The sequence below is a fragment of the Telopea speciosissima genome, chromosome 3, assembly GCF_018873765.1.
Source record: "Telopea speciosissima isolate NSW1024214 ecotype Mountain lineage chromosome 3, Tspe_v1, whole genome shotgun sequence".
In the NCBI taxonomy this organism is placed as follows: Eukaryota; Viridiplantae; Streptophyta; class Magnoliopsida; order Proteales; family Proteaceae; genus Telopea; species Telopea speciosissima.
This window is the reverse complement of record NC_057918.1, coordinates 12480098-12504638: the sequence shown is the minus strand read 5'-3', so window position 1 is coordinate 12504638 and position 24541 is coordinate 12480098. Positions and strand designations below refer to the sequence as shown.

At 38.1% G+C, this 24541-nt stretch overlaps 1 protein-coding gene and 1 non-coding gene across 6 annotated transcripts in view; both read right to left on the bottom strand.

The window, feature by feature from the left end:
- Nucleotides 1–1188: 1188 nt before the first annotated feature.
- The window catches only part of LOC122656772 (60S ribosomal protein L44), a 48026-nt gene continuing 24673 nt past the window's right edge, over nucleotides 1189–24541 (bottom strand). The window contains exons 20-25 of one of the 5 annotated variants that reach the window (XM_043851418.1): nucleotides 14675–14854; nucleotides 14433–14507; nucleotides 14276–14336; nucleotides 9787–9795; nucleotides 5017–5023; nucleotides 1189–1198 (exon numbers count right to left, since the gene is read on the bottom strand). In XM_043851418.1, the coding sequence (XP_043707353.1) occupies nucleotides 14277–14336; nucleotides 14433–14507; nucleotides 14675–14854 (315 nt within the window). In that variant the 3' untranslated portion in view covers nucleotides 1189–1198; nucleotides 5017–5023; nucleotides 9787–9795; nucleotide 14276. Of the gene's footprint in view, nucleotides 1199–5016; nucleotides 5024–9786; nucleotides 9796–14179; nucleotides 14337–14432; nucleotides 14508–14673; nucleotides 14855–17163; nucleotides 17246–19360; nucleotides 19370–22679; nucleotides 22684–24541 lie in introns of those variants that run through there. The other 4 variants (XM_043851422.1, XM_043851421.1, XM_043851420.1 and 1 more) reach the window with 4 other exon arrangements.
- Nucleotides 21490–21561, bottom strand: TRNAP-AGG. Its single transcript has one exon. It is a non-coding gene; the product is annotated as a tRNA-Pro (tRNA).

Genomic DNA, 24541 nt, shown 5'->3' with positions numbered 1-24541 from the left:
GGCGTAGACCACACTCGCGTACAAAAAACGGCTTCCCTAAAATCCTTTGCAGTGTGAGCATCCTGTGGTGCATTGCAATGTGGCCCTAAGAGCTCGACACATGGAAGAAACTTCATCCACCAATGCGAGCTCGATGCTAGACAATTTTTTTTTTCCTTTCCGCTCTCGACACCATTGGATGTCACAACTTCCACGAGTCGAGCTCTCAGGCCCGTATTGCAGTGTACCACAAGATTAGGTGACTCTAGAGGATTTGTTTTCGTCTAAAATCTGATCATGTAATTGGGAAAGGAGATGGGTTGGTGCTATGATCAAGAAGCGCCTGAACATGTGTATATAAAGAGAGGAGCCTTTTTTTTTCTTTTTTTTTTTTGTAACCATTGAATCCTCTCCAACACAGGTGGCAACATGAAAGGTCTCACTAGGAGATCCCAGCGACCAGCACCCCACGCTAGAGAGAATCTAAATCCTCTTATGAAACCCTCACGGCTAGGCGGGAGAGAGAGAGACTGAGAATATGATGGTACTCTGGCTGTGGGAATTTTCTCTCGTAAATTAATTAGATCATTTTTTAAGGAAAAATAAATAAACTAACTTCTCGGATCATGTGATTTGATTCTTGAGTATTACAGTCCCACTCCGAAGGGGTAGAAAATACCCTTAACCATGATTTGTAATCTTGGGGTCAGATCGATCCATCCGAATCAGATCGATATCAACTGAGACCAATTTCAAATATTGAACAATCCAATAACAAGCTACTTATACGACATACGATCCAAGAGTAACAAAATAATAAAACTCAATTTATATTAAAAAGCATAGGCAATTCAGGGTGTTCCAACGGTTAGATCACCAATACACTCCTAGCCCATACTGATACTCCCTTCTTATACATATGTAATGTGGGCTCTCATTGTGCGGGGCAACAAAGCCTGTCAACAAGGTTCGAAATCTCGGTATCGCATCGGAATCGGTTGAATCAGATCCGGATGGTCCAAACTCAAATAAATATGACACTTTTGCCCCTGGTTTTTTGTAAAACAATCTGATTTTTTTAAAATCTTTTTACTTTTGTCCGTACAAGTGGATCAGATCAGTATCAGGATCGGTCACAGCCGATACTGATCTTGACTGATCCTGATACTGATCTGATCCGGCACAGCCGATACTGATCTTGACCGATCCTGATACTGATCTGATCCGGCCAAAACAGGCTGATCCGATCCCAGATTACGAAACTTGCACGCCAGTGATCACCCTCCCATTTCTTTTTAATGTTCATTTTTTTTAATCATAAATAAAAGAGCGTTCGTGAACCAGGGATTTTCCCTATTCCATTTCGGTCACGAGAGAATTTCCAAGAGGGAAATGGTGTAACATGGCTCATACGTAACTAACTATAAAATTCCAAGAGAATTTCCAGGAGGGGAGTGGTGTAATTTGGTTCACAATATGTAACACAGCTATAAATTCTCAACTAACATACAATAATAGGGTTTAGTCTCGGTTTCCACATGTTGTATATTGAATCAAACCGACCAAAACAAAAATCGAAATTGAACCGATTGACACCCACAATTGAACACCCTAGTTTTCAAACGAAACTCAGATCACCTCTTGGTTTTTGTAAAAACTCAAATCCCCTCCTCTCTAAAATACTGGTGTTAGGTTTCATCTTGGAATCCAATGAGGCATCACAATTGAATTTAAATGAACCCGGTCTCAGAGGAGTCCAAATCAGAAGGGGAGAACTAATTCTTAGTTGTAATTGCAGAAAAATACTCAGCATGCAAGCTAAGTGCTGCCGCTATTACTTCCATAGGCAACCTTCTCTTCTCTGTGAATAATAACTCATTCCGAGCACACCATAAATGCCAACATACAAAAGAACATCTTGGAATCGAATAACAAATCCCACGCCGTTACGTTTCATCTTGGAATCCAATGAGGCATCACAATTGAATTTAAATGAACCCGGTCTCAGAGGAGTCCAAATCAGAAGGGGAGAACTAATTCTTAGTTGTAATTGCAGAAAAATACTCAGCATGCAAGCACAGTGCTGCCGCTATTACTTCCATAGGCAACCTTCTCTTCTCTGTGAATAATAACTCATTCCGAGCATACCATAAATGCCAACATACAAAAGAACATATGGATAGGGCCACTCTTCCCCGTGCGCCTTGCCCTAGGATACAAATGACGCCTTTCCCTAGGATACAAATGACGACCATCCTACCATCCATTGGGAGAAATGCAAATTTATAGGAATGCGTTGAAGGAGATTGGAGCCGAACCCACTCACGGACCGATGGTGCCAACACCAAATTTCCTCCAATTGTATGACGATTGCAAGCCACGTTAACGTGCCCAAAACATGCTCCAAGTGTCCACAACTGCCCCGTAAATGGCCTCATTTACATACTGGGAGGCAAACTATATTAGGGCATTTACCGAAACAATGTCTATTCCATTAATAGTTTGGCATTTCATCTTGGCCACGTCAGAATTACAAAAATTTTCGCAATTGCAGCAAGATTTCACTGAGTTGTTGAACTATGACCTGTTGTGGTTAAAAGAGAGAGCAAAATGAGAGACGTATGAGATCATAGTTGTTACACCGTCTTAGAGACCCAAGGTGTTGGAGGGGGCTTGGATGCTAGGGTAGACCAAAAAGGCGTCCAAAGCTAATGGATGCAAAGACGACAACAAATCCTGCATTATTCCCCCTAGTTTGAAAAATCTACCACACGAGTTTTGTATTAGGGGAGGATTTCCAACATACGATTAACATCCATCCTTGAACCTACAAAATCATTGATCAGACGGTACAAAATCAAGTAGAAGTAGGTTCATTGTCCAAGATGGAACATGGAATCATGAAATCAATTGGACAGATGTTATGCTCCTCCATAAGTTGATCGCTAATGATCATTGATGCCACTTTGTTCTCAATCATTTGTTCCACCCATTGCTCAACGACTAAAATGAGGTTCCTAGGCTAATAAGGAAACTATAGAAAATAGAAAAAAACTAACAATTTGAATCTGGAATTTATAATTCTTATTCCAGTCCACCTAGACAACTTTATCAATAATAAATTAAAGAAATAATTCTTAAAATCTACCTCTACACCCAACGGGAGAGAGTGTAAAGGTCGGGGGGGGGGGTCTAACCCTCCCTCCCTGTTTACCCATCTAGGTAGGGAAAGTGATATCCTATATACTATAGAATTCAATGCACATATTAACCCATAGCCAAATCCACATAACAAATACCCTATATTTACCATATAATACCTCTATTATGCTTATCACAAGACAGATCTCTCTGCATTGATGTTCTTAATTCAACATGGACAAAATCGCATACCAATTTTCTTATTCTTTATATAATTTCAGCCAAATTTTAATTTTTGTCTCTTTGTTAACAGGTTCAACCACAACTAAGAGCGGTATTCTAGAACACAAGATGGAAATTGTTGGTATTTATATGCTAGAGTTTCCACATCATTTGAACCAGCATCAATTCGAAATGTGGTACAATTGATAGGATTTTTTAAAAACCTAAATCAACTAAACCACCAACTTACAAAAAGAAAGAAAGAAACATTTGCAATCATGGAAGCTTTTAAGGATTAAAGAATGATATGAATATCTGGATATTATTTCTGCAAATTTCTAGGTAAAGGTGGAGTTAAAGAGGGTGTTGATGGTGGGGCTTCACGAGGGTGATTGATGGAAGTGGTGGTAGTATTGGGCATCTACATTGTAAAAGAAGATGATGATTTCGAAAAGATTTAAGTTATTTTGGTCTTGTCAAATTTTAGCACATAGATCAGGTCAATTATGCTTTTTTCAAATTTCAAAAAAGATAGAGAAGAATAGTTCGATCAGTTCTTAGTATTTAACACCTGGTGTGAACTTATTTGGATTTAGAGGGATACAGTAAGGGTGGTACGTGGTAATTTTAGGGAGCATGGGGACTTGTTAGCGCATGAGGAAAATGTGCATTTTTGGACCAGTAGGCGTATTTAACTCTAGATTAAATAAGGTTCAATGTGGTTCTGTTGCCACCATGCCCATAGAATCAACCCTCAAACCGGAGACTGGAATATTTCTTACATGTAAAGATTACAAAATTTTGCGTTGCCTTGGATTCTTCTCCTGTTAAAAATATTGGAACATATCAAGTCTCATGGAAGTCTAATGAAGCTTTTGTTTTCTGCACCTTTTCTGCTAGTAGATTTCCCACATAAATACCCAAGCCCTGGTACAGATTAAGAAACAAAAAACTATGGGCATAGACACATCCATAACCTAGTGGTGCTACATGGTAGGTCGGATCTGTTTGAAAACTTTTGGTTAGGTTATCCAACACCCCCACAAACCGCCCCCCAAGGTTCCAAATCTCGAGATTAGTCAGCACCGATACCGATCCAAAATCGCCCTAGATCGGCTAAAAATGTTCATATATATATATATATATGAGGAAAGCAGTTTTAGGGAAACATCAAAGAACAAAAGAAAATGAAGAGGTTAAGATAGTTCAATTTTTCATACTAGCAAATATCCATCAGAAACAAAAGTAACTACCACCAACAACTATATGAGGCAGACCTCACAGCTACCATCAACTGCAATAAAAAGAAAAAAAAAAACCACCCTAAGCTAACAAATATGAGAGACAACTTATAGCAACCATCAAATGCAAGATGAAAAAAATAACCAACCCTAAGTGAACAACAGAATTACTCCATCAGATTGACCCTTATAAGACAAGACGACAAAGACTATAAATCATTTTCACCCGACTTCCTGCACCAGGTAATCTAAAATGTGCCAATAAGATACTGATGATATCATCTGTGGCCAAGTGTCAAGTTACGGACTGGGAAGGTGTTAAGCACCCAGTCCACCCCGTCGAAACCTGTCGTTCTTCTCTAGACCATTATTATGCATAAACTTGCTTGCAAACTCTAAAGCTAATTATTCTAGATCTAAGTCATCCTAAAACTGAACACCTAGGACTAGGTATCTATGTACAGACTAGACAACCTTAACCAAATTCCTATATCATTCTACCCTAGGGTATTTAAAATGATTAAATTAGCATAACAAACAATTAAAATAAAAAAAAAAAATGACAAATATGTACTATCTAATCACATTAGCACACGCAATATATAGCTAAATTACTCTAATTTGGCTAGACATGGCATGCATGGAATTCACCTAATTAAAACATGCAAATCTACTAACCCTATTCATATCAACTATGCAAAAAAGAATTGCTAAACATCTACAGGCTAGATGACGGGGCTAGCCCAAATCCCGTCCAAGACATCCACATCCCACGAGGTCCCAATATATCTCGTGTCTCAACTCATGGCCACCAAATGGACTCTTTCCTTCTCACACATTCCAATTCTAAGGCCAACCAAAAGGCAATCAAGTGATACATTCCCGAGATACCACTTTAGACGGTAACATGCACTCAAACCCGAGAGTGGGTTATAGCCTCTCCACTCACAACCCAATCTTGGCCGATTGACTGATGCCCAAATTAAAGCCAAAGCCAACTGGCCCCAAATCAATATGGACCTAAATTGGAAATGCGGTCCACACCCAAATCTGAACTAAACCAAATCCATATCTTGAGACCTCAAGCTCAAACCCATTTCTTAATTAATTGATATATCAATGTTGGAGGCCCAGCCTGAACCTCGGCCCAAAATCACTCTTAAATTCATTCACATTGAAACCCATGAGCCCAAATTGCTTTAACCTTCCCATATCATGGATCCATGCTCAATATACTATTCGGGCCAGATTTGCCTAGAAACAGGCCTAAAGGCCTAAGCCGGATTTGACAAAATCCTAAAACCGACATGGAAAGCCAGTTGGCCTCAAATCAATATGGACCCAAATTAGAAATGCCACCCACACCCAAAATCTGAATTAAACCAAATCCATGTCTTGTAATTTCAAGCTCAAACCCATTTCTTAATTAATTGATTTATCAATGTTGGAGGTTCAGCCTGAACCTAGGCCCAAAATCACACTCAAATTCATTTTCATTGAATTAATTATCCTAAAACCGACAAGGAAAACCGATCTCATTTATCCCATTAAAGTCAGCCCACAGAGCTTCACCAAATCCTCCCTTGGTCCACTTTCATTTAATTTATTTGATTCATTTTGATATATGCCTTTGAACCAAGTCAGGACCTCTCATTAGGACCAAGATATAATAGACAATCAGAGGAATGGTAGTCAACAAAATCAAAGAAACATGGGTGAAGTTGAGATGGGATATGCAGACATTGGATCAAACATAGTATACCAACATGAGATGGGTTATTCTAAGCAAGGGGAAGGGGAGCATGCAACAGATTGTAACAAAGCAAACATGAGATAACAGTGTTCGATCTAAAATAGAACAGCAGGTGATTGGGGCATGGCAGCACAGCACATAACAACGTTTCATGGATTCATGAATAAGCTAAAATAAAGGAAATGAAGCAGGGAAATGGGGACAGATTGCACATATGAATCAGAATAAAATAGAGCAAATGAAGTGAGGATAAGAATATACCTGAGGGTCTTCGTGTGGCTCCACGACGCAATCGGCAGTGAACTTTGAAAGCAGGGGATAGGGACTTATTACAAGTTGGGAATCAAAATGGGGAAGGGATTATTACAAACCCACTCAAAGAGAAACAACATGATAAAAATGAACAAAACCAAATTAAGAGAAGAAGATACCAGCGTGAATCGCCGCAGCACCATTATCTCTTTTCACTCCATGGACGTTGCAAGCCGGGCTCTCTGAGCTTGATTGGTGCTGCTAGTTGTGATTAGCAGATGGAGATGGTGGGTTTAGGGGAACACGATTGAGGATCTAGCTAGTGGGAATCGAGAACAGAAATGGGAAAATGGGTTTTATGATTCGATTGTTGGTGGACTCCGAGATAAGGATGAAGGTTTCAATCGGAGAAGAGAGATGGGTCTTGGCCGGATTTTTTGAGGTTATAGGCACAGAAGAAAAAGGAAAAGAAGAAGAAGAAGAAAGATGATCAACAACCGATTTTCCTAAGGCTCAGAGGAGCTTCTGGCAAGCACTGTCTCAGTCCATCTCAATCGCTCTTTTCTCCCTCTCTTTCTTACTATGTTTTTTTTTAATCCTCCTTCCTTCCCACCTCTCTATTCTCTGAGTCCTCGTTTTTGCTCTTTGTTTCCCCCCTTGCTGAAATCCATTTTTCACTATTCTCTCCTCTCTCTTTTCTCTCTTTTCTCTCTTGGGTCTCCCTTTCTCCCTGTTTATCTTGCTCACTGTATCCCTTTTTTTTTCTCTTTTTTATTCTGTTTTTCTTTTGAATCCTCTCCAGTCTGTCTCTCTTCTCTCTCTTTTTCCTCTTTTTCTTGTCTTTTCTCTCTCACCTCCCCTTAGAGAATGATGGCCATGCTCCTTAAAATCCTCTTTTATAGTTTTTTAAAACCCTCCCCCATCCTCCTTTAGGGTTTAGGTGTTTTTATTATTTTACCCTTTTCATAATCCAGGTCTAGGTTTTTATTTTGTTTCTTTTCTATTTTATCCCTTCCCTCTCTTTTAGGTTTAGGTATTTTTTTGTTTTTTTTTATTTTAATTTTAAATGGAATCTCATCTTAGGTCTCTCTTTTTTTAATTTTTTTTTTATTTTACACTTTTACCTTTCTCTTTTGATTTTATAAATTATTATTTTTTTTTTGTTTTTCATTTTACTCCTGTTAGATTAAATCCTCAATGGATTTAATCCAGTAGATTTTCATGGATCGAGACCTAGATAGTTTAGTTTTTTTTATTTTATTATTATTATTATGATTATTTATTATCATTTATTTTTTGATATCTGAGACAAAGATTATCGGTACTTCAAGTATCGTCATCTTCACGTCATCGCCAGGGATAACCAAAATTAAATGTCTACGCTAACAGATACTCGATGGATACGACGATCCCTATACGACACTTAGAACTGTGGTCCCCACGCGTACTTAGAACTGTGGTCTCTACGTGCCTCTCCAACGTCGATCTTTATAAATGATACTCGGTGATCCCCGTACGACACTTAGAATCGTGGTCCCCACGTGCCTCTCCAACGTCGGGAGAAGGGTCTCCATAGCTTCTTAATTCACCGTCTGTTCGGCTTTTGAGTGCTTTAACACGACAGATCTTTTGCTTGTTGGGGTGGAGAAATTCCACCGAGAAATGCACATGATCAGTTAGTCATGATGTAGAGATTGTTCCATTTTCATAGATGTCAAATTTCATTAAAAGAGTCTGGCGCGATGTCATATGATCACACATTGAGGTGCCCAACCAACCAGCCATGTGTTGGGGCAATAGAATGGATAAAGGCCATGCGCCTGCCCCCGAGTGTTAAGCCATGTCCTTATAACAGAATGGGCTGGTTCACCAAATGTTAGGGACTTAGAATTGGGAAAGAAAAGAATAAAGTTGCAGGAGAAAGAAAAAGGAAGTGTCATTAATTCTTTTGTTGCCTTTACGGTACCTTACCCATTACATTTATAGACTAGCATTACCCTATCATCCTCTAACCCATTCTTTATAAACACATGGCCTTTATATATTCTCTTGCCCCAACACATGGCTGGTTGGTTGAGGTGATCGTATTGATAACATTTATTAACCATTGACGTTGAAGAGGTGCGTAGAGACCACAATTCTAACTTCTGAAATATCGCCGAGTACGATTTGATATCTGACCAATCCCTAAATCAGGTACAGTGATTCTTGTTGATGTAAAAATGTCTAGGAAATAATGAGAAGGCAAAAGCTGGTTTCCTTGCATTTGAATTCTTTTGGTTGGTGTTGGAACTTCGAAAAAGGCCAAACGAAAACGAAAACGTTACGTTCTGATTCTGACATGGGCACGTGACTTTAAGTTCCGAGCAATGCCAAACGTAGCTCAATCGTACGCATTAGTTTTAAAAGTAATTAAGCGAACGATTAGAATCACCCAGAAGATATCGGACCTAAACCATTGGATTAATAGGATTAATGCACTGTTTTGTGTTTTGGTAACCGGATTAATGCACTTACATCTTATGGTTTAAACCGGATTAATATTGACAGCACTTCCGAGAATGATCGTAGCAAGCGTTCTCCCATTTCATATGGGAAAGGAAATTTCATTCCTAATAATGCATTTAGTCTTTTTAATTCAAGTCTCTTTCTTTCGGAGCTCCATGGTAAAAATGAATCTTCAATAGTTTAATCGAAGGTACCTGACTTTACAATAAAGTTGATCAGATTTGGGGGACAGTGGAGAGATTTCTGGTCAACAGTAACATTAATAATATACCTCCCTAGGAAAGGAAAAAGGGTTTCATGGGAAGAATCCAGTTGCCTCTTTCCTGTATTGATCCTAGCCTTGCAGGTGGAACCATTAATTCAGCCAACCGAGGATGGAGAAGAGAATGCAAATGTAGATAGAATGCAGGAGAAGCAACAGAAGACAAAAAAAACCCATCAATCCAAATTCTTCCCCCACAAGTAAAACCAAACTTTTTGTATGTCTCATCAATCTATCACACACGGTTCTCCAAAGCTAAGATTGATGAGACCCTTCAGTCTTCACAGCCACCCACATTGAAAACTCATCTCTACTTAACTCTTCTCTCTCTTTCTAGCTGTTTCTGTGTGTTTAGTATTGTCAATCAGTCAAAGAAATGAAGATACTAAGATAAATACTAGGGAATAAAGAATTGGTTCTTGAAGCACAAAAACCCAGCATTCATTCATTCAAATCTCTGTTTTTTTATAGGAAAAGAGTTTCAGAATTTCAAACAGATCGGATCAAATTATCAGAATCAGATCGATCAATCTACAAGTTAATCGAGGAGTGAAGTGAAGAGTGAAGACTCAAAACCATCCATAGCCCCACACTCTCCACTCTGGTTGCTGCTACCTACTGTGAATGCTCTGTAATTTTTGCTGCAAATTACTGCTGCACACGCCAAACTTTTTTTTGATAAAAACATTTCATTAAGGTGAGAACAACGTTCCCAAAACATCCGCAAAAACACAAAAGGAAGAAGAAAGAGGAAGGGATTGAAAGCCAGTACTTGTACTGCTGAAAACCTGCAGCCGAGGATCCTACACTGTTGATCTCACGGAAAGCATGCACACGCCAAACTAAGCCGGCGACCTCGATGCACAAATTTATTTATTTATTTTTTATTTTTTTGTGGGTTTTAGAGAATTCATTCATTCTTTCTTTGTTATCTCGAAAAAAACCAAAAATCATAAATTCTGCTCTACAGAGCAATAAATGTTTCTTATTTAAAAACTGTAACAACTCCCCACGTTCAGTCTGTATCCTGTGTTTCTCCAGAAGTCCATTAAATATTGGGATCATATCTCTCCCTGTCTCTCTTGATCCAATTTACGTTCTGTTCTCTTATTGGTATCTATCTAATTAATGCATCTGTAACTGTTTGGTTGGTAGCCCCAAACAAAAATTTAATAAGCCTCTTGGGTTTCATATTATGTGAACTTAATAAAATTTAATGCAACCAATCAATTTACGTTCTCTCTCTCTCTTTTTAATTTGTTACAAGATGACTGTTTCCGAAGGAAAGAAACAAGGTTCGTACCAGATAACAGTGTATCAGAGGGTTAATAAAATCAGGGTCCACATGCCGATGAAAAAATTAATAAAAACAATTGAAAATAAAACGACATTTTACACAAGTTATTACACACAAAACCGGATTAGTATCCGGACCCTGATCTTCTACAGTGCCACGGGTAGAGCGGCCTGAGCGAAGCACATACAGGTCGCCTTGCAATGATCGCCTTACCCCTGCTAGAGCACTTTGCTCGAGCGGGGGTAAGGCGATCATTGCAAGGCACCCTGTTTGTGTGCCGCCCAAGCACTTTGCCCGAGTGGGGGTAAAGCGATCATTGCAAGGAGTCCTATTTGTGTCGCTCAGGCCGCTCTGGATAAGACGACATAGACAATCTGAATACTGATCCTCTCCAATTCCTTAAAGCTCAATAGTACGACAGTGTTAGGTGGAGATGCTTACACATGGTGATTCGTATACACTGTAATGTATCCAATCTTCCATTTGCTAGCATCTCCACCTAACATTGTCACACTACCGAGCTTTAAGGAATTGAAAAGAATAATTTTTCGACAACCAGCGATCTCGGTCAACTCTTTACCGTTGAACAAGGACTCTCGGATTGTAAGTCATTTAGGCGGTCCTCGGCCGTCGATGTTTTTCTCGTTTGCAATTCTCCTTTTAACACCGTGAGATTAGTGACTGTTGGAGAGGATTAAAACTGGGAAACTTGATGCCTTGTCTCTTAGGCCTATCTTTGTCCGCCACTGTAGGAGCAATCTGAAATTCTTTTTGCAAGGTTTTTGTTTAATAATTTTTTTTCAAGTGAGGTATGTGTGAGAGAATGTGACCCGCCCATTTTGACACATGGGACCAAGGTTCAAAATCCAGGTATCGAACTCGGGATTGGTCATGGCCGAAACCTTTTTGGACCGGGATCGGATCGGTCCAAATCGGTTAGGATCGGTCAAAAAAGCCTCCAAAATCGTTTTTTATGGATCAAGTCATGTATCGATCAGAGTTGGTGGGTGTTGTGATCTCGTGATCGGATCGGTCAAAATCGATTGGTATCGATTGGTATCGGTCAAGATAATATAAAAAAACTAAAAAAAAACTTAAAAACTTAAAATATATATATATATATTCAGTTGGATCGGTCAAGGATCAGATTGGATCGGCCGATCCAATCAAACCTTGTTGTATCGGTCAAATCTTGGGATCGGCCTCAATCAATACCGATCTGATCCGGCCAATATCGGCCGATTCGATCGGATACCCCAAACCATGCATGGGACATTATAGCCATTCAAATCAGAAGTAGCATGAATCCGTGCTCAGGAACCTTAGAATCAGTTCTCATCCAAAAACATGGAATTTATAGAGTTTTGGATGTGAATCCTAAAAACTAGGATCGATCACAACTGATTCACCGATCTGATTCTTAATTCTTAAAACCCTGCCTCTAGATCTCTCTCATTCGATTCTTTTGGAAGGATCGCCTTTAGGACATTTTTCTTTTCTTTTCTTATTTTTTTATAAAAAAATTCATAAAATGGTGATATGTGTTCACCATGAATAGGAAATGTGCATTGCATCTTACCAAAAAAACCAAGAAATGTGCAATGCAGGAATATGAGGAATCGGGTGGAGCAGCTGCTCCGTTTCACGATATGGGAATCGGGTGCAAATAGGTTAACTTTGATGGCTAGAAAACGAAAATCTCAAGAGAATCGGAGCCAAAACATGATGTAAACGGCAATTTCATTCATTTTTAGAAAAAGTTGGGGGATGAACGAAGCGGTTTGGAGAAATGTCAGCGGTGGCATGGTAAAATCTAAGAGTCGTAATTATGGGAGGATGATATTTTATCCTTCTATATTTATAAGGGATGACACGATTTTTTTTTTGGGAGAAGGAGAGGGGGGTGGTTTGTGTTGACTTAAGACTGTAAACGGATCGGATTTGACTCGGATAGTGTTATATCTGCATCTACATATCGGACGGATTCGGATAGTGCTAAACAGATACGAACACGAATACGGATCGAATATTTTATCCGTTTACGTGTAAATACAGCTTTTCGGATAACTATAGCCTATCCGTATCTGCATCCATTTAGCTTTTGAGCAGATAAAATTACGGATTTCGACAATTCATTTACACCCCTACGTGTTGTTGGGGGTGGGATTAACCAATTAGGATTAAAATCAATAGCCAATGGTAAAGAGAAACTAAAATTCATGCTCTAAATTTATGGACAAATGGGGAAGAACAAGAAACCCATGCAGAAGCTAAAATTCAATTGTTGTTTTGTAATAGGGCACTTCGTCAATATGTCACCCCAACTAGTTATCTTATAGTACCTTGGAACCTTCTTGGATCTTTTATAGAACTTGCAGAACCTACGGCTAACTTTACAAGTGCTCCCTTTAGCTGGTTTGATCTTCAATACTATATTAAACCTAACATAATGTAATCCGGAACAAAAGAAACCCATGCAGAGAGGCACGCCAGGCCAGTACTATAGCACTTGCATAGGTTGTATACTTGTTTTTTATCCTTTCAGTATCGCTCATTTTTTTCAATGAAGGTAAATCTTATCATTTCACATGAACAGAAATTATTCTTGAAAATTACAGAATATGAATCACTTTTAAATTATTTTTGAAAATCCTTTTACATTCAGACTTTAAAAACTTCTGCAATTAAGACAAAGGGTCACCACTATGGAGAGTGAATAAGTTCGCTTCACCATCTTTTTATCTTTTGTTGAGTTGAATTGAGGGGTAAAATTTGTAAATCCACATATTATAGAATCTTAGGGTTAAAACTGGCAAACAAATGCCCCATGTTCCACCCTAATGCAAATGCAATAGCACTAATGAGAATGACCTTAAACCCCAGTGATGTGAAAAATCCTGCATTTATTAGATGCCCAATACCCACCGAATGGGCTCTAATTGGACCCGGACTGGTGCAGGGGATACACAGCCTGGCAGTTGGTCCCACCTCACATTTAGTTTTATGTTCAAGGTTTTCTTAATCATAAAAAAAAATTTCCACAGTGAAAGAGTTGTAATCTCTAGACTGGAATATACGTTTTGTTTTTTTCTCATTTTGGATACCGTGAGCACTAGGAATTTTACCTATTCCGTTTAGGACACGGAAGACAAATTCCAAGAGGAAAATGGTGTCATTTGGTACAGAACATGCAATCCAACTATAAGGAGGGAAAATTTGTAATTTGGTTCGCATGTAACCTAACAATAAAATTTTATAAGTAACAAGCAATAACAGGGTAGGAAACCCAGTCACCTGGAACATGCAAAACATGTTATTCCAGTGCAATGAAGAATAGACAAGTACGGTTGTAACCCACTAAACTGAAAGTCAAAAAGGTTCAGCAACTTGGAGCCTGTGACACAATACAGCCATCTACGCATGAATTAGGCAATGAGAATCAAAAATGGAACCACCATCAAATAAATGGTAAGATAACCAAAATTGTAAATTCTCTTAACTTATATAAATCCCGCTAAGATAACCAAAATTGACTGGAAATTGTTACCACACTTGAAACAGTACAGAACAATTCAGCAAGGAAAATCCTAAAATGGCTTGACAAAATTCCTACGCTGTCATCTAGAATAGAGAAGTTCCCTTTCCCTTCTTGTCCCCACCAATCTCAAAATGCTTGCACCGCTGCAAAGACATACAAACAAATGAAATACTAATTGAGACCACAAGGCAGGGGACGCAGTAGAAAAGAAAAAAGCAACATCATGTCAAGATGCTAACCTTGATGGCATGCTGGGACACATGTTTGCAACCTTGGCATTGGAGTCTGAGTACAATCTTCTTGGTAGTTTTAGCCTGCAGGGTTGGAAACACCATTCAGCTTAATCTCTTCCAACAACCATCTAATGAGTCAATACACCAAACAACATCCAAAATGGGACTGTAAGTTCTTTCATGTAAAGAAGCAGGTATACAAATAATATAAAAAAAGAATGGAAGAAAACTGCTGGAGCTGATTTCACCTTCTTGTGGAAGACAGGCTTGGTCTGTCCACCATAGCCAGACTGCTTACGATCATAACGACGCTTCCCTTGGGCAGCAAGGCTATCCTTACCTTTCTTGTACTGGGTGACCTTGTGCAAGGTGTGCTTCTTGCACTCCTTGCTCTTGCAATAGGTCTTCTTTGTCTTTGGTACATTCACCTGTAAATATAAATCATGTTTTGGTTTAGTAAGCATCTTCTTATAAAAGATAGGAAAAAAAATTGATTCTGTAAAAACTAGAATTATGGCATATGACGTGCGACTGTGTACTCTCAACTATAAAATTCCGTGGGCAAGATTTAGTTCTTAATAATGGTTCTGTAAGCTGCTAAAAGAAGGCATGGAAATAAGTTGGTAAATAAGAATAGAATACAAAAACATAAGAAAACGTCGCAGATACACCTAGGAATCGAAGGAAGCCATGTCATGGGAACAAATAGGTAAAAAACTAATCAAAAATATTACAATCTGCTTAACATACACTTACAGAAACCAACTCCTAAAACTTTGACTACTTTTTAAAAAATGAAAAAGTTACCACTCAAATACCATCACAAAACCATACATATTGGTTGTCCAACACGAAGAACAGTTGTAAAAATCCCAACTAAACCTGAGGACTCCGTTGCTCAAGATGTTTCACTGCCGACTCTAAACTAACTAATTACAGAAATACCACTGAATTACAAGGTTCAAGAGAAATGGAGTAACAAAAAATCATTGAATTTGTCCCAGTATTTCAGCCACCCTCAAAACTAAGCACTAGTAATTCTTGACAAAAACCATACTCAATGAACCCCGATATGAGCACGAAATTCCTATAATATTTGAAGGAGATTGAATTCTACATTTTTATTGATTTCTTCTTCTTTTAATCAGCATTCCTGTCATATTATCTCCCATCCTTTGGTAAATTGCAATTCTTTTTTGTACGTTGCAAGGAAGTGTATTTTGTATGGAAGGTGGACAAAAGCAAACTAGCCAACACGATGTGTCGACAACCTCAATGGGTAGCATTCAAAATATATAAACTAGGATATAACAGTTGGCCTTTCTTCATAGAACGATTCCTTGAATATTCATAGACAATCACTGATTGAAAAAGCTTTAGCTGGTTGATGGCAGTTCACTGACCAGCATTTTACGGTGACCTTGGCACCAATTTTCAGAGTTCTGATTTTCAGTTATTATATACTTAAACCAAGCAGATGCTTCATATCTAAACGGGACATTCAGATGACAAGATACAAACAAGACTTCTGACTATAATAGAAGTGTGATACTATAACCTTTCTCTCCTACCAATATTAATGTTTGCTGACCTAAAAGTGGACAAATATCCATTGCCTAATTCCTGACTTAACAATGTTAATGTTGATGCCAACAGACCCAAAAGAAAACGTTTCATGGCAAGAACCTGGAAAAAACAATCAATAAAGAGCCATTTTAAAAAAGATGAAAAATAGTCCAGCAGAGAGGATGTGATCAAACCAAGTTTGACCACCATATGAAGCAGAGGAGCCTGGCTTTCCAACAATACTGATTATGGTTTTCAATAACTAAAGAAATCCAATCATGAAGTGTAAGATATCTAAATTCATAGGAATAAGACTACCAGTTAAACTAAGTAATAAAAAAAACAACCTCGTTCACTGGAAGGGGTGGAGCCATGCGTGTCAAAATGAAGCAATAAGACTAATTTTTAAAGATTCACAAGAGTTCCACAAGTGTACAACCCACTGAATTTCCAACAACTAAACCATGGTACTTAGGCACTAGAATGTGCAAACTCAAAAAAGCAACAATGGACATTAACAACACTAACAAAAACTGCCCAATGTACAGTCTTTGAAATGGACACGATAAACAAAGAAAGACAAAAGAACATTTACTTTCCGGAGCATGATATCCAGACTCACTTAAATGAATTGAATGGCAACTAAACTAAGAGATATTCACTTAGTGTACCAGGTTTTTGAAACTCCACAATCCACTGGAATCATGTATACGATTCGGCTCGTTATGGTCGGCAGGGAAATTAGAGAGAAGGAAAGTGAATTTTTTCAAACAACCAAATAAAACATAACTCAAAAATTCAAAATACAGCAAAACATATGCTTTTAACTTCCCATGGCGACAAATGAAGCTTGCGATTTGCAACTATAACTTAAGAAATTTCGAAGCATGATCCATACTGATCAATGAATGAATTTACTAAAAAAAAGAAACACCGCAACGACAAGGTTTTTCGACTTCGAATACTGCAAACCAACTAATTAAAAGATGCCATCACCGTCAAAGATTATTCTGAGCGGCTGGGCAACAAAATGACACCGACAAAATATATAGTTTCTTCAGATTCTAGATCAGATTAAGCTTAAAGGCCGTTTGGAGTTTGGTAGTACAATGAAGATGAAAAGATGGTGTAGTAATGAACGAATCAATAAAGCCAGCTTAGAAGAACTCACCATCGTTGCAAGTAGATGTAGATCAACTGCTAGGGTTTTCAGATCCTCCTCCTCCTGTGAGTCTCCGAAGTCCAAAGCAGAACACAAAGGCTACGAAATTATCAACCCCAATCCCAACAGCCCGCCGCCCTATAAATACCTTGAACCCTAATTAGGGTTGCAAAATTGGAGGCTATGGTTTGATCGGGTCGGTTTTCATGTCGGTTTAGAAACAAATGTAAGCTACCAATTAGTTAGTCACAAATGCAACTGAAGGGCCTTTATGGTATCATAATTTCATTTAATTTCATTTTGTTATTGACCTTTTTAAAAAAATTCATTAATAAAAGCATTTTGATAAAAAAAAAAAAAAAAAAAAAAAACTGTTTGGTAACTACTATCTACCAAACACAATAGATTATAGAATAAAAAATAAATTTGGTAACTATTTAATGTATAAATAATTTTTGTAATATTTTTGAACAAATACAGCCAAATCTTGGAAATTCAATATTGAAATTAGGTTTTTTAGAAAAATTGGCCCAAAGCCCATATTAATTTTAATGGTAGGAAGAATTTCTCCAATCACCAATCTTCTTTCCCAAATCAACTTTAAACCCGTTTGATTAGAGAGGTTTTGATGGGATGGGATTCTTGTATGAACACCCCCACCCCACCCCCAAAATAACATACTAGATCATTTGGTTAAGGGGTGGGAATTTGGGTAGACAAGTTAATTTTTCTTGTCAGCTCAGCTAACCAACCATTTCTCCCACCCCACCCTACCCTTTACAAAGTTCTGCGAAATCAGTGGGATTTTGCCAAAATTCCTAGACTTTACATCATGTTGCACTCATCCGCCATGATAACAATGGCTAAACACTATGAAAGATTCAGGTCGACATTCTCCAAGCACTGAAATTAGAGGACCCGAAGATTCAAGTCGATGTTCTATGTAAACAAGAAGCTCCAACGTTGTTCACTGATTGCATGGCCTGAAGATTCAAGTCCACATTCTTCCTCGCCCTGAAAGAATCGGCTCATCTCCAAGCACTGAAATTAGAAGCTCCAATGTCGGTGCAACCTCTCCTATTGGCTCCGATGACCAGGTGAAAGGCCCAGACGCCAATCCAAATCGGGGGCGTCGTCCTCCGCGGCCACACCCTCTGCCACTACATTCACATCATCTTCCTCCTTCACCGAAAAATCCTAATACTTCAGAGGGTCGGGTGCCATCTATAGGAAGGGTTTCCATCTTGGGGTTGAACGGAAGAATTGAGCCTCTCTCTCTCTCTTGTCGCTCTCTCTCTCTCTCTCTCTCTCTCAAAATTTTTATAAATCTAACCAAGCGACTTGGGGTGGAGATGAATAGTGATTCTCCCACCGTTTACCTTTTCCTATCTTTTACCTCTATTACGGGTGGATCCCACACATCAGACTCTCCCACCCCACTATCTTCTCTAGACAAACGGGGCCTAAGGGATGATGATTCATTGCAGATAGATAGAGAAGGTTGAAGGATTCATTTCAATTCAATGAGATATTTCCATATTTCTTCTGAAATGAGCCACAAATACATAGGGTTGTAAATAGATTGGATTCGGCTCGGATAATGCTATATCCGCATCCGCAATCGATTAGCTATCAGACGGATTTGGATAGTGCTAAATAGATACGGACACAGATACAGATCGGATATTTTGTCCGTTTACATGTAAATATAGTTTTTCGGATAGTTATATTCTATCTGTATCCACATCCGTTTAGCTTTTGGACAGATCCGGATAGTGCTAAATGGATACGGACATGGATACGGAAACGGATTTTGACTATTCATTTACACCCCTACAAATACAACATTAGGTTGGTTTTTTGTACCTGATGAAAACTTAAAAAGTTTAAAGACCACTCTCTTTTTCTAACTATGGGAATTAATTTATGACTGAAATGGTTGTTGCAATTGCTATTTCTCTTCCCAATCTAGTCTTCAATGAACCATCAATTTGAACCATACATTCTACTTTTCTTGTTAAACCCACCCTTGAAGTCTTTTTGTTTATAGTTCAAAGTTGAAACCCACAGGTCACAAAACAAATCTATCTAGCTTGGTTTGTTGTATCCACAAACGGATTTGGCAGTAATGGTGACAGATTTTGTAAGAAAAACTTCATCCCAGCTTTGTGATATAGTCTATATATTCAAGTTAGATAGGATTGACCATATCAGCCTTTGTGGCTCAAAGGAAGCCATTGAACAAGGAACAAATACAACTCATTTAAGCAATGCAAAGAGCTAATTCAACTATTGGAGGAATCGAGAATCTATAGAGGAGGGAGAAGGTTCAAAAATGGATGCTGAGGATGAGGAAGTGATTGAAGAGATTTGAGAGGGATAGAGCTAACTGAGAGAGGTGGCGACCATTGATGGGTTGGAAGGAGAGAAAGAGGGAATGCACGAAGGTCTCTATGAGATTGGGAGTGGGAACTGGGCTATGGAGGATAGGAAATGATGGTGAAAATGGAAGATTGATGAAGCGGCAATAGACTAGGATTTTCGGGGAGAAAAGAAAATGGGATAGAGGGATATGTTTTGCAGATGGGGACCAGCTGCTCAGGAAAGTAGGAGAGGACATGGAGAATAGCGAAGATGAGAGAGGGAGGTCGCAGGGCTTGAGAAGAAGAAAAAAAGAAGGGGTAGGAGCCCACCTTTCTAATAATAAAAGCAAATGATGCTTTTACCCTCAACTTATAGGGCTTAAGAGCACGTGCTCATTTTAAACTAGTGAAAAAATGAAGGAAGAATGTTTGTGGCCATTATTTTGGGGGTGTTTTCATTTATTTTAAATAAAAATAAATTTTAAAATGATACCAAACACATGAAAAAAAATGAAGAGTTGTCAGAAAATGAAAATGAAAAATGATACCAAAAAGACCTTTTGTTTAGTGTCTCATTGCTTTCTCATTTACAGTTTCCAATCTTTTTAAATTTTACATTGGTAGTTAACCACTAACAACACCTCCAGTATTTAGTATTTTTTATAATAAAAAAAATTGAACAATTATACTTCCAATATAATTTAAAAAAAAAATACTAGATATCTCCAGTATCTAGCTAGTATTGGTATCTAGTGCTTCCCTCAAAACTCAAAATTGAACAATTATTCTTGCTACTCAGCCTTTTAAATGGCCTGATCATATTCTGATGTGAACACAAATTCTATAGTCAAAGTGGATGAACTCTAGTGATTTCCATGACTCTTGATTCTCAATTTAAAGGTAAAATGGTTAAAGAATCAGCGGGACACTTTCATCAGAAGATGCCACTTAGTGACCATGGTGTAAACATCCTCTGTTTCTTTACTTTAATGAAAACACTCAAAACAGTTATGAGAATCAGCCATGTGGGACCTTTCAATGTTCTTTGTGAAAGTATACACTGAAAACGCAATCAATTTGAAGAACATGTAAATATAGCCCATTGTAGAGACTTTTCCCATATCAAAACCTTTAGGTCCTATTTATTTGACAGATAAAAAGGGGTGGAAAACTTGTTGTGCGTTAAATTGACAAGGATGAGAAATAATAGAATATGCATTTTATAGTAGGTAGGATTTAGTGGGGAAGAGAGGAAATGGACATGGGGTGGAATTCCATGGGAAATAAAGGAAATAAGAAGAAGAGAGAGATAGACTCAAAAGTAATTTTTTTTATGAATAACGCCAAAAAGAGGGGTGCCATCTCACTAGACAGGAATAAGTACATTTAATGAGCTTCTCTGGAAGTTTTCGAATCCAGATCAGCTACCCACATGGGGACGGGTGGGGACAGATCTGAACCCTCCATGGGTAGTGGATCCCACACCGTAGAGATGGGTCCCACACCCCCATGGAGGGTTTAGATCTGTTCCCACTGTCCCCATGTGGGTAGTAGATCCAAACTCGAAGTTTCCCACCTCATTTAACCAAACAGTCACATTTGTGGTAGTTTGATGGAAACAAGTTTTTTATTTTTTTTTGGTTAATTTCTGTTGCTTAATTATTCACCTTAATGAATTTAGAAGCCTTCTTAATTATTAAAGAAAACCTTAATTCCAACAAAGAAAAAGAACAAATAGAACAAATTGATTCATTAATACAAGATGATTTTATTTGGTCCAAAACAAATCCTATTTCAAGATTGAAAGATATTTTCCTCTCATCTAGAAATAGAAATCATTCAAGCAATCCTACTATTATCTCATTGGATGAATGGTTTCGATGAGACGCTTATGATTACAAAGGTAAAAAGAAAACCTAAATAAAACATGAAACTAAGCATCCTCAACAAGGAGGTACCAACAAACACCATTGGGGCATTCCGAGAATTGAACTCGGGACCTCTCGCACCCTAAGCGAGAATCATACCACTAGACCAAATGCCCTTGATTTGTAAATCTTCTAAAAGGTTAACTTACTAAATTAGGCTCTTCTCTAGTGACCTATATCACTGGATTTTGTTGTTAGTAAATGGAGAAATACCTACCGGGGCAAGCAATTTTCAATTTGCAATATAAACGTGTTTTTTTAATTGATCTGGTTCTGCGTTCAGAAATTTATAATGAGCATGCTTACTAACTTTGGCAGCATGGGATTGGTTAAAATCCATAATAATAATAATACTTTTAAAGGTACAAAATTTCTAGCTCTATGATACCCTTTGGCTTGATAGAGTGACTCAGTAATTCTTATTAACACAATATGTTATATTTATTCAGATGTTCTGTGTTGCGTGCTGTTCCAACATATGACAAGTCACTCCCGCAGTAATATAGTCTGATTTTATTTCTCAAAGTCACTGAAACATGGTTTCAAGAATCGGGAATTGGATGGGTGAAACCGTCAAATTGAATTGGAATCGGTTGACAGCGATCCTGATTTCCACCTCTTCTAATCGCTACTTCCTGTATTGGAATTGGATCAATTTCTAGTCATTTCTTTATAATCTATCTTGAATTGGATCGATTCGATTTTCATCATAAAATAGTTTTCAATTCTTAAATCAATTCAAATCGAAATCCATTCTAACTCAAGTGCATTGGATCTTTCTACCAAAAAAGTGCATTGGATCCTATCATCCTACTATTTGAGTTTGGTTTTGAGAATTCTTTCCATATCATGCTTTTACTTTCCATAATTCCATGCACTTGCATTTTTATGATTTGATATCAAATGAAAGACTATCATTTATTCAACCAAAAAAACAAAACAAGAAAGATTATCATTTAGTGCAATCAAAAGCACAAATCATATAATATTCTCTACGTAGTAGCACCCATTCCAATAGGGAGTGGACCCTATTCTATACGTGCTACCCCTACTATTGTAATCATCAGATATGATATTATTACGGAAAAGATTTCACTACCCATGTTTTTACGATTGGATTCATAAGTGTGATGTATTGGCTAGTGCACTGCACTTAAAAGGATGAAAATCTAGGAATGACAAAAACTTTGTCAGAATCCAAGGGTTCAACATCTCCAGATGGAACATCTTGAACAAAAAGGCAGAATTTTCCAGGGGGTTTTGACTGTTGTTTCGTCCGTCCTTTTGTCTGAGTGCATGGGTAGTGTATCGAACGTGCATCAAATAGCATTTTCTTTCCATAATAAAAATTAAAGCTTAATTAATCTGTCATTTTGCTCTTGAGACAAATACAAAACCAACCATTTAATCATAATTGGTTTAAAACCCTGAATCGACTGATCAACCGATTAATAATTGGTTGTTATAATTACATTTAAAAAAAAAAACGATTAATAATTGGTCCTGTGAGTACATCATGAAATCAAACAATTTTAATAATTGAGAATCACGATTTCAGAGAAATACTTTCTATAAAATTATGCAACCAAACACACCCATAAACAGTTGACCCTCGTCCAGATCTCATTGAACTCACCAAAATGAAATTTTCGTGATATGTTTATGAAAAAAAAATTATAAAAATAGATTATAATCTGCTTCTTCCTTCCGTCTTGACTTTATTTGTTTTCATCATCGTCTGAAGTAAACCAATTACTTTCCTCTCTGATTTTGATTCCACTTCATCCGTCATCAGACAGCCATCCATCAAGCTTGCGTGTTAAGAGTTGTGGAAATTGCAACTGGAGACTGTAGAGGGAGAGTGAGAGACATGTCCGTTTCTGTTTTTAACGTTCCAGCACAACATTTCGTTATAAACGGTTAATTCGGTTCATTTTGGTTTGATTTTTTGTTTTTTGTTTTTTGTTTTTTATATATATCGAATCAGATTGAAATTGAACCAATAAGGTGTTCGATCTTTAAAGTCCAAATCAAAACTGATATTTATGGTTCGGTTGATATAGGTTCCTTATCGATTCTTTTTACCGGTTTTTTTTTTTTTTATCAATTCTTTATTGGTCTATTATTTGTCCCGTCTCTAATTCATGACAATTGCAAGAGAACGCTAATCAGTCATGTAGCCCTTACACCAGTAAGGGGGCCAATGAGAATGTGCATAAAGGTATGGTCTTTTCACGTGCTCTCTCGGCGCAATAACCATGTGACCAACTAACCTTTTTTTTTTCTGTTTCATAATTAAAACATTGAAAAAGGTTAAGTACACCGTTGTTAAACAAGCTAGCCCTTGTTGCATGTGTCTATCTCTTTCTTCCCCTTTTGAGATGACTCTCTTGCACCTCTTATGTGATGCACTGTCCTGTACGCCCAGTGGTGCCACCAGTTAGCATACAACATGTGGTGGGCGGATGTGTTCAATCGTTCTGATCATTCAATCCAATCTGTTTCGATGTCGGATCAGGATCATCTCCAGGGAACCCAGGGCTCAAGGTGCTCCCAGGGAGCATCCAACGATTGAGTTGTGCCGCACACATCTCGACGCACACCTAGGGATATGTACAGCACAGCCCAACGGCTGGCAGCACCCTGGGCGCGCTTGGCTCCTTGGAGACGAGCTACATTCTTCGATGTCTTAGAGTTTTTAAAAACCAAAACCAATAAGAATTATGTTGATCTGTTTTCGATGTAATTGGTTCGGCCCGTACAATCTGGTCGGTCTGGTTTTTTTTTTTAAAGCGCCTAGTTATGATAATGGGGAGTGCCCCCTTCGTCACTTTATCTGTTAAAAGAGGAGGAGGAACAGGAACAGGACATCATCATCTGTCCCTGCTTACCCTTTTTCAAGTCTTCCCATTGCTTGCGGTTTCATCTTTCATGGACAGAACCTGATCTTCCATGTCGGAAGTAGATTAAAAGAAGAAGAAAGAGAGCTGAAACAAAGTTAGTATTATAGGAGGACAAGATTGAACAACAGAAGAAGAAGAAGAAGAAGCTGCTGCTGCTGCTAATAGAATCTCTCTGGTGGTGGGGAACGGTAGT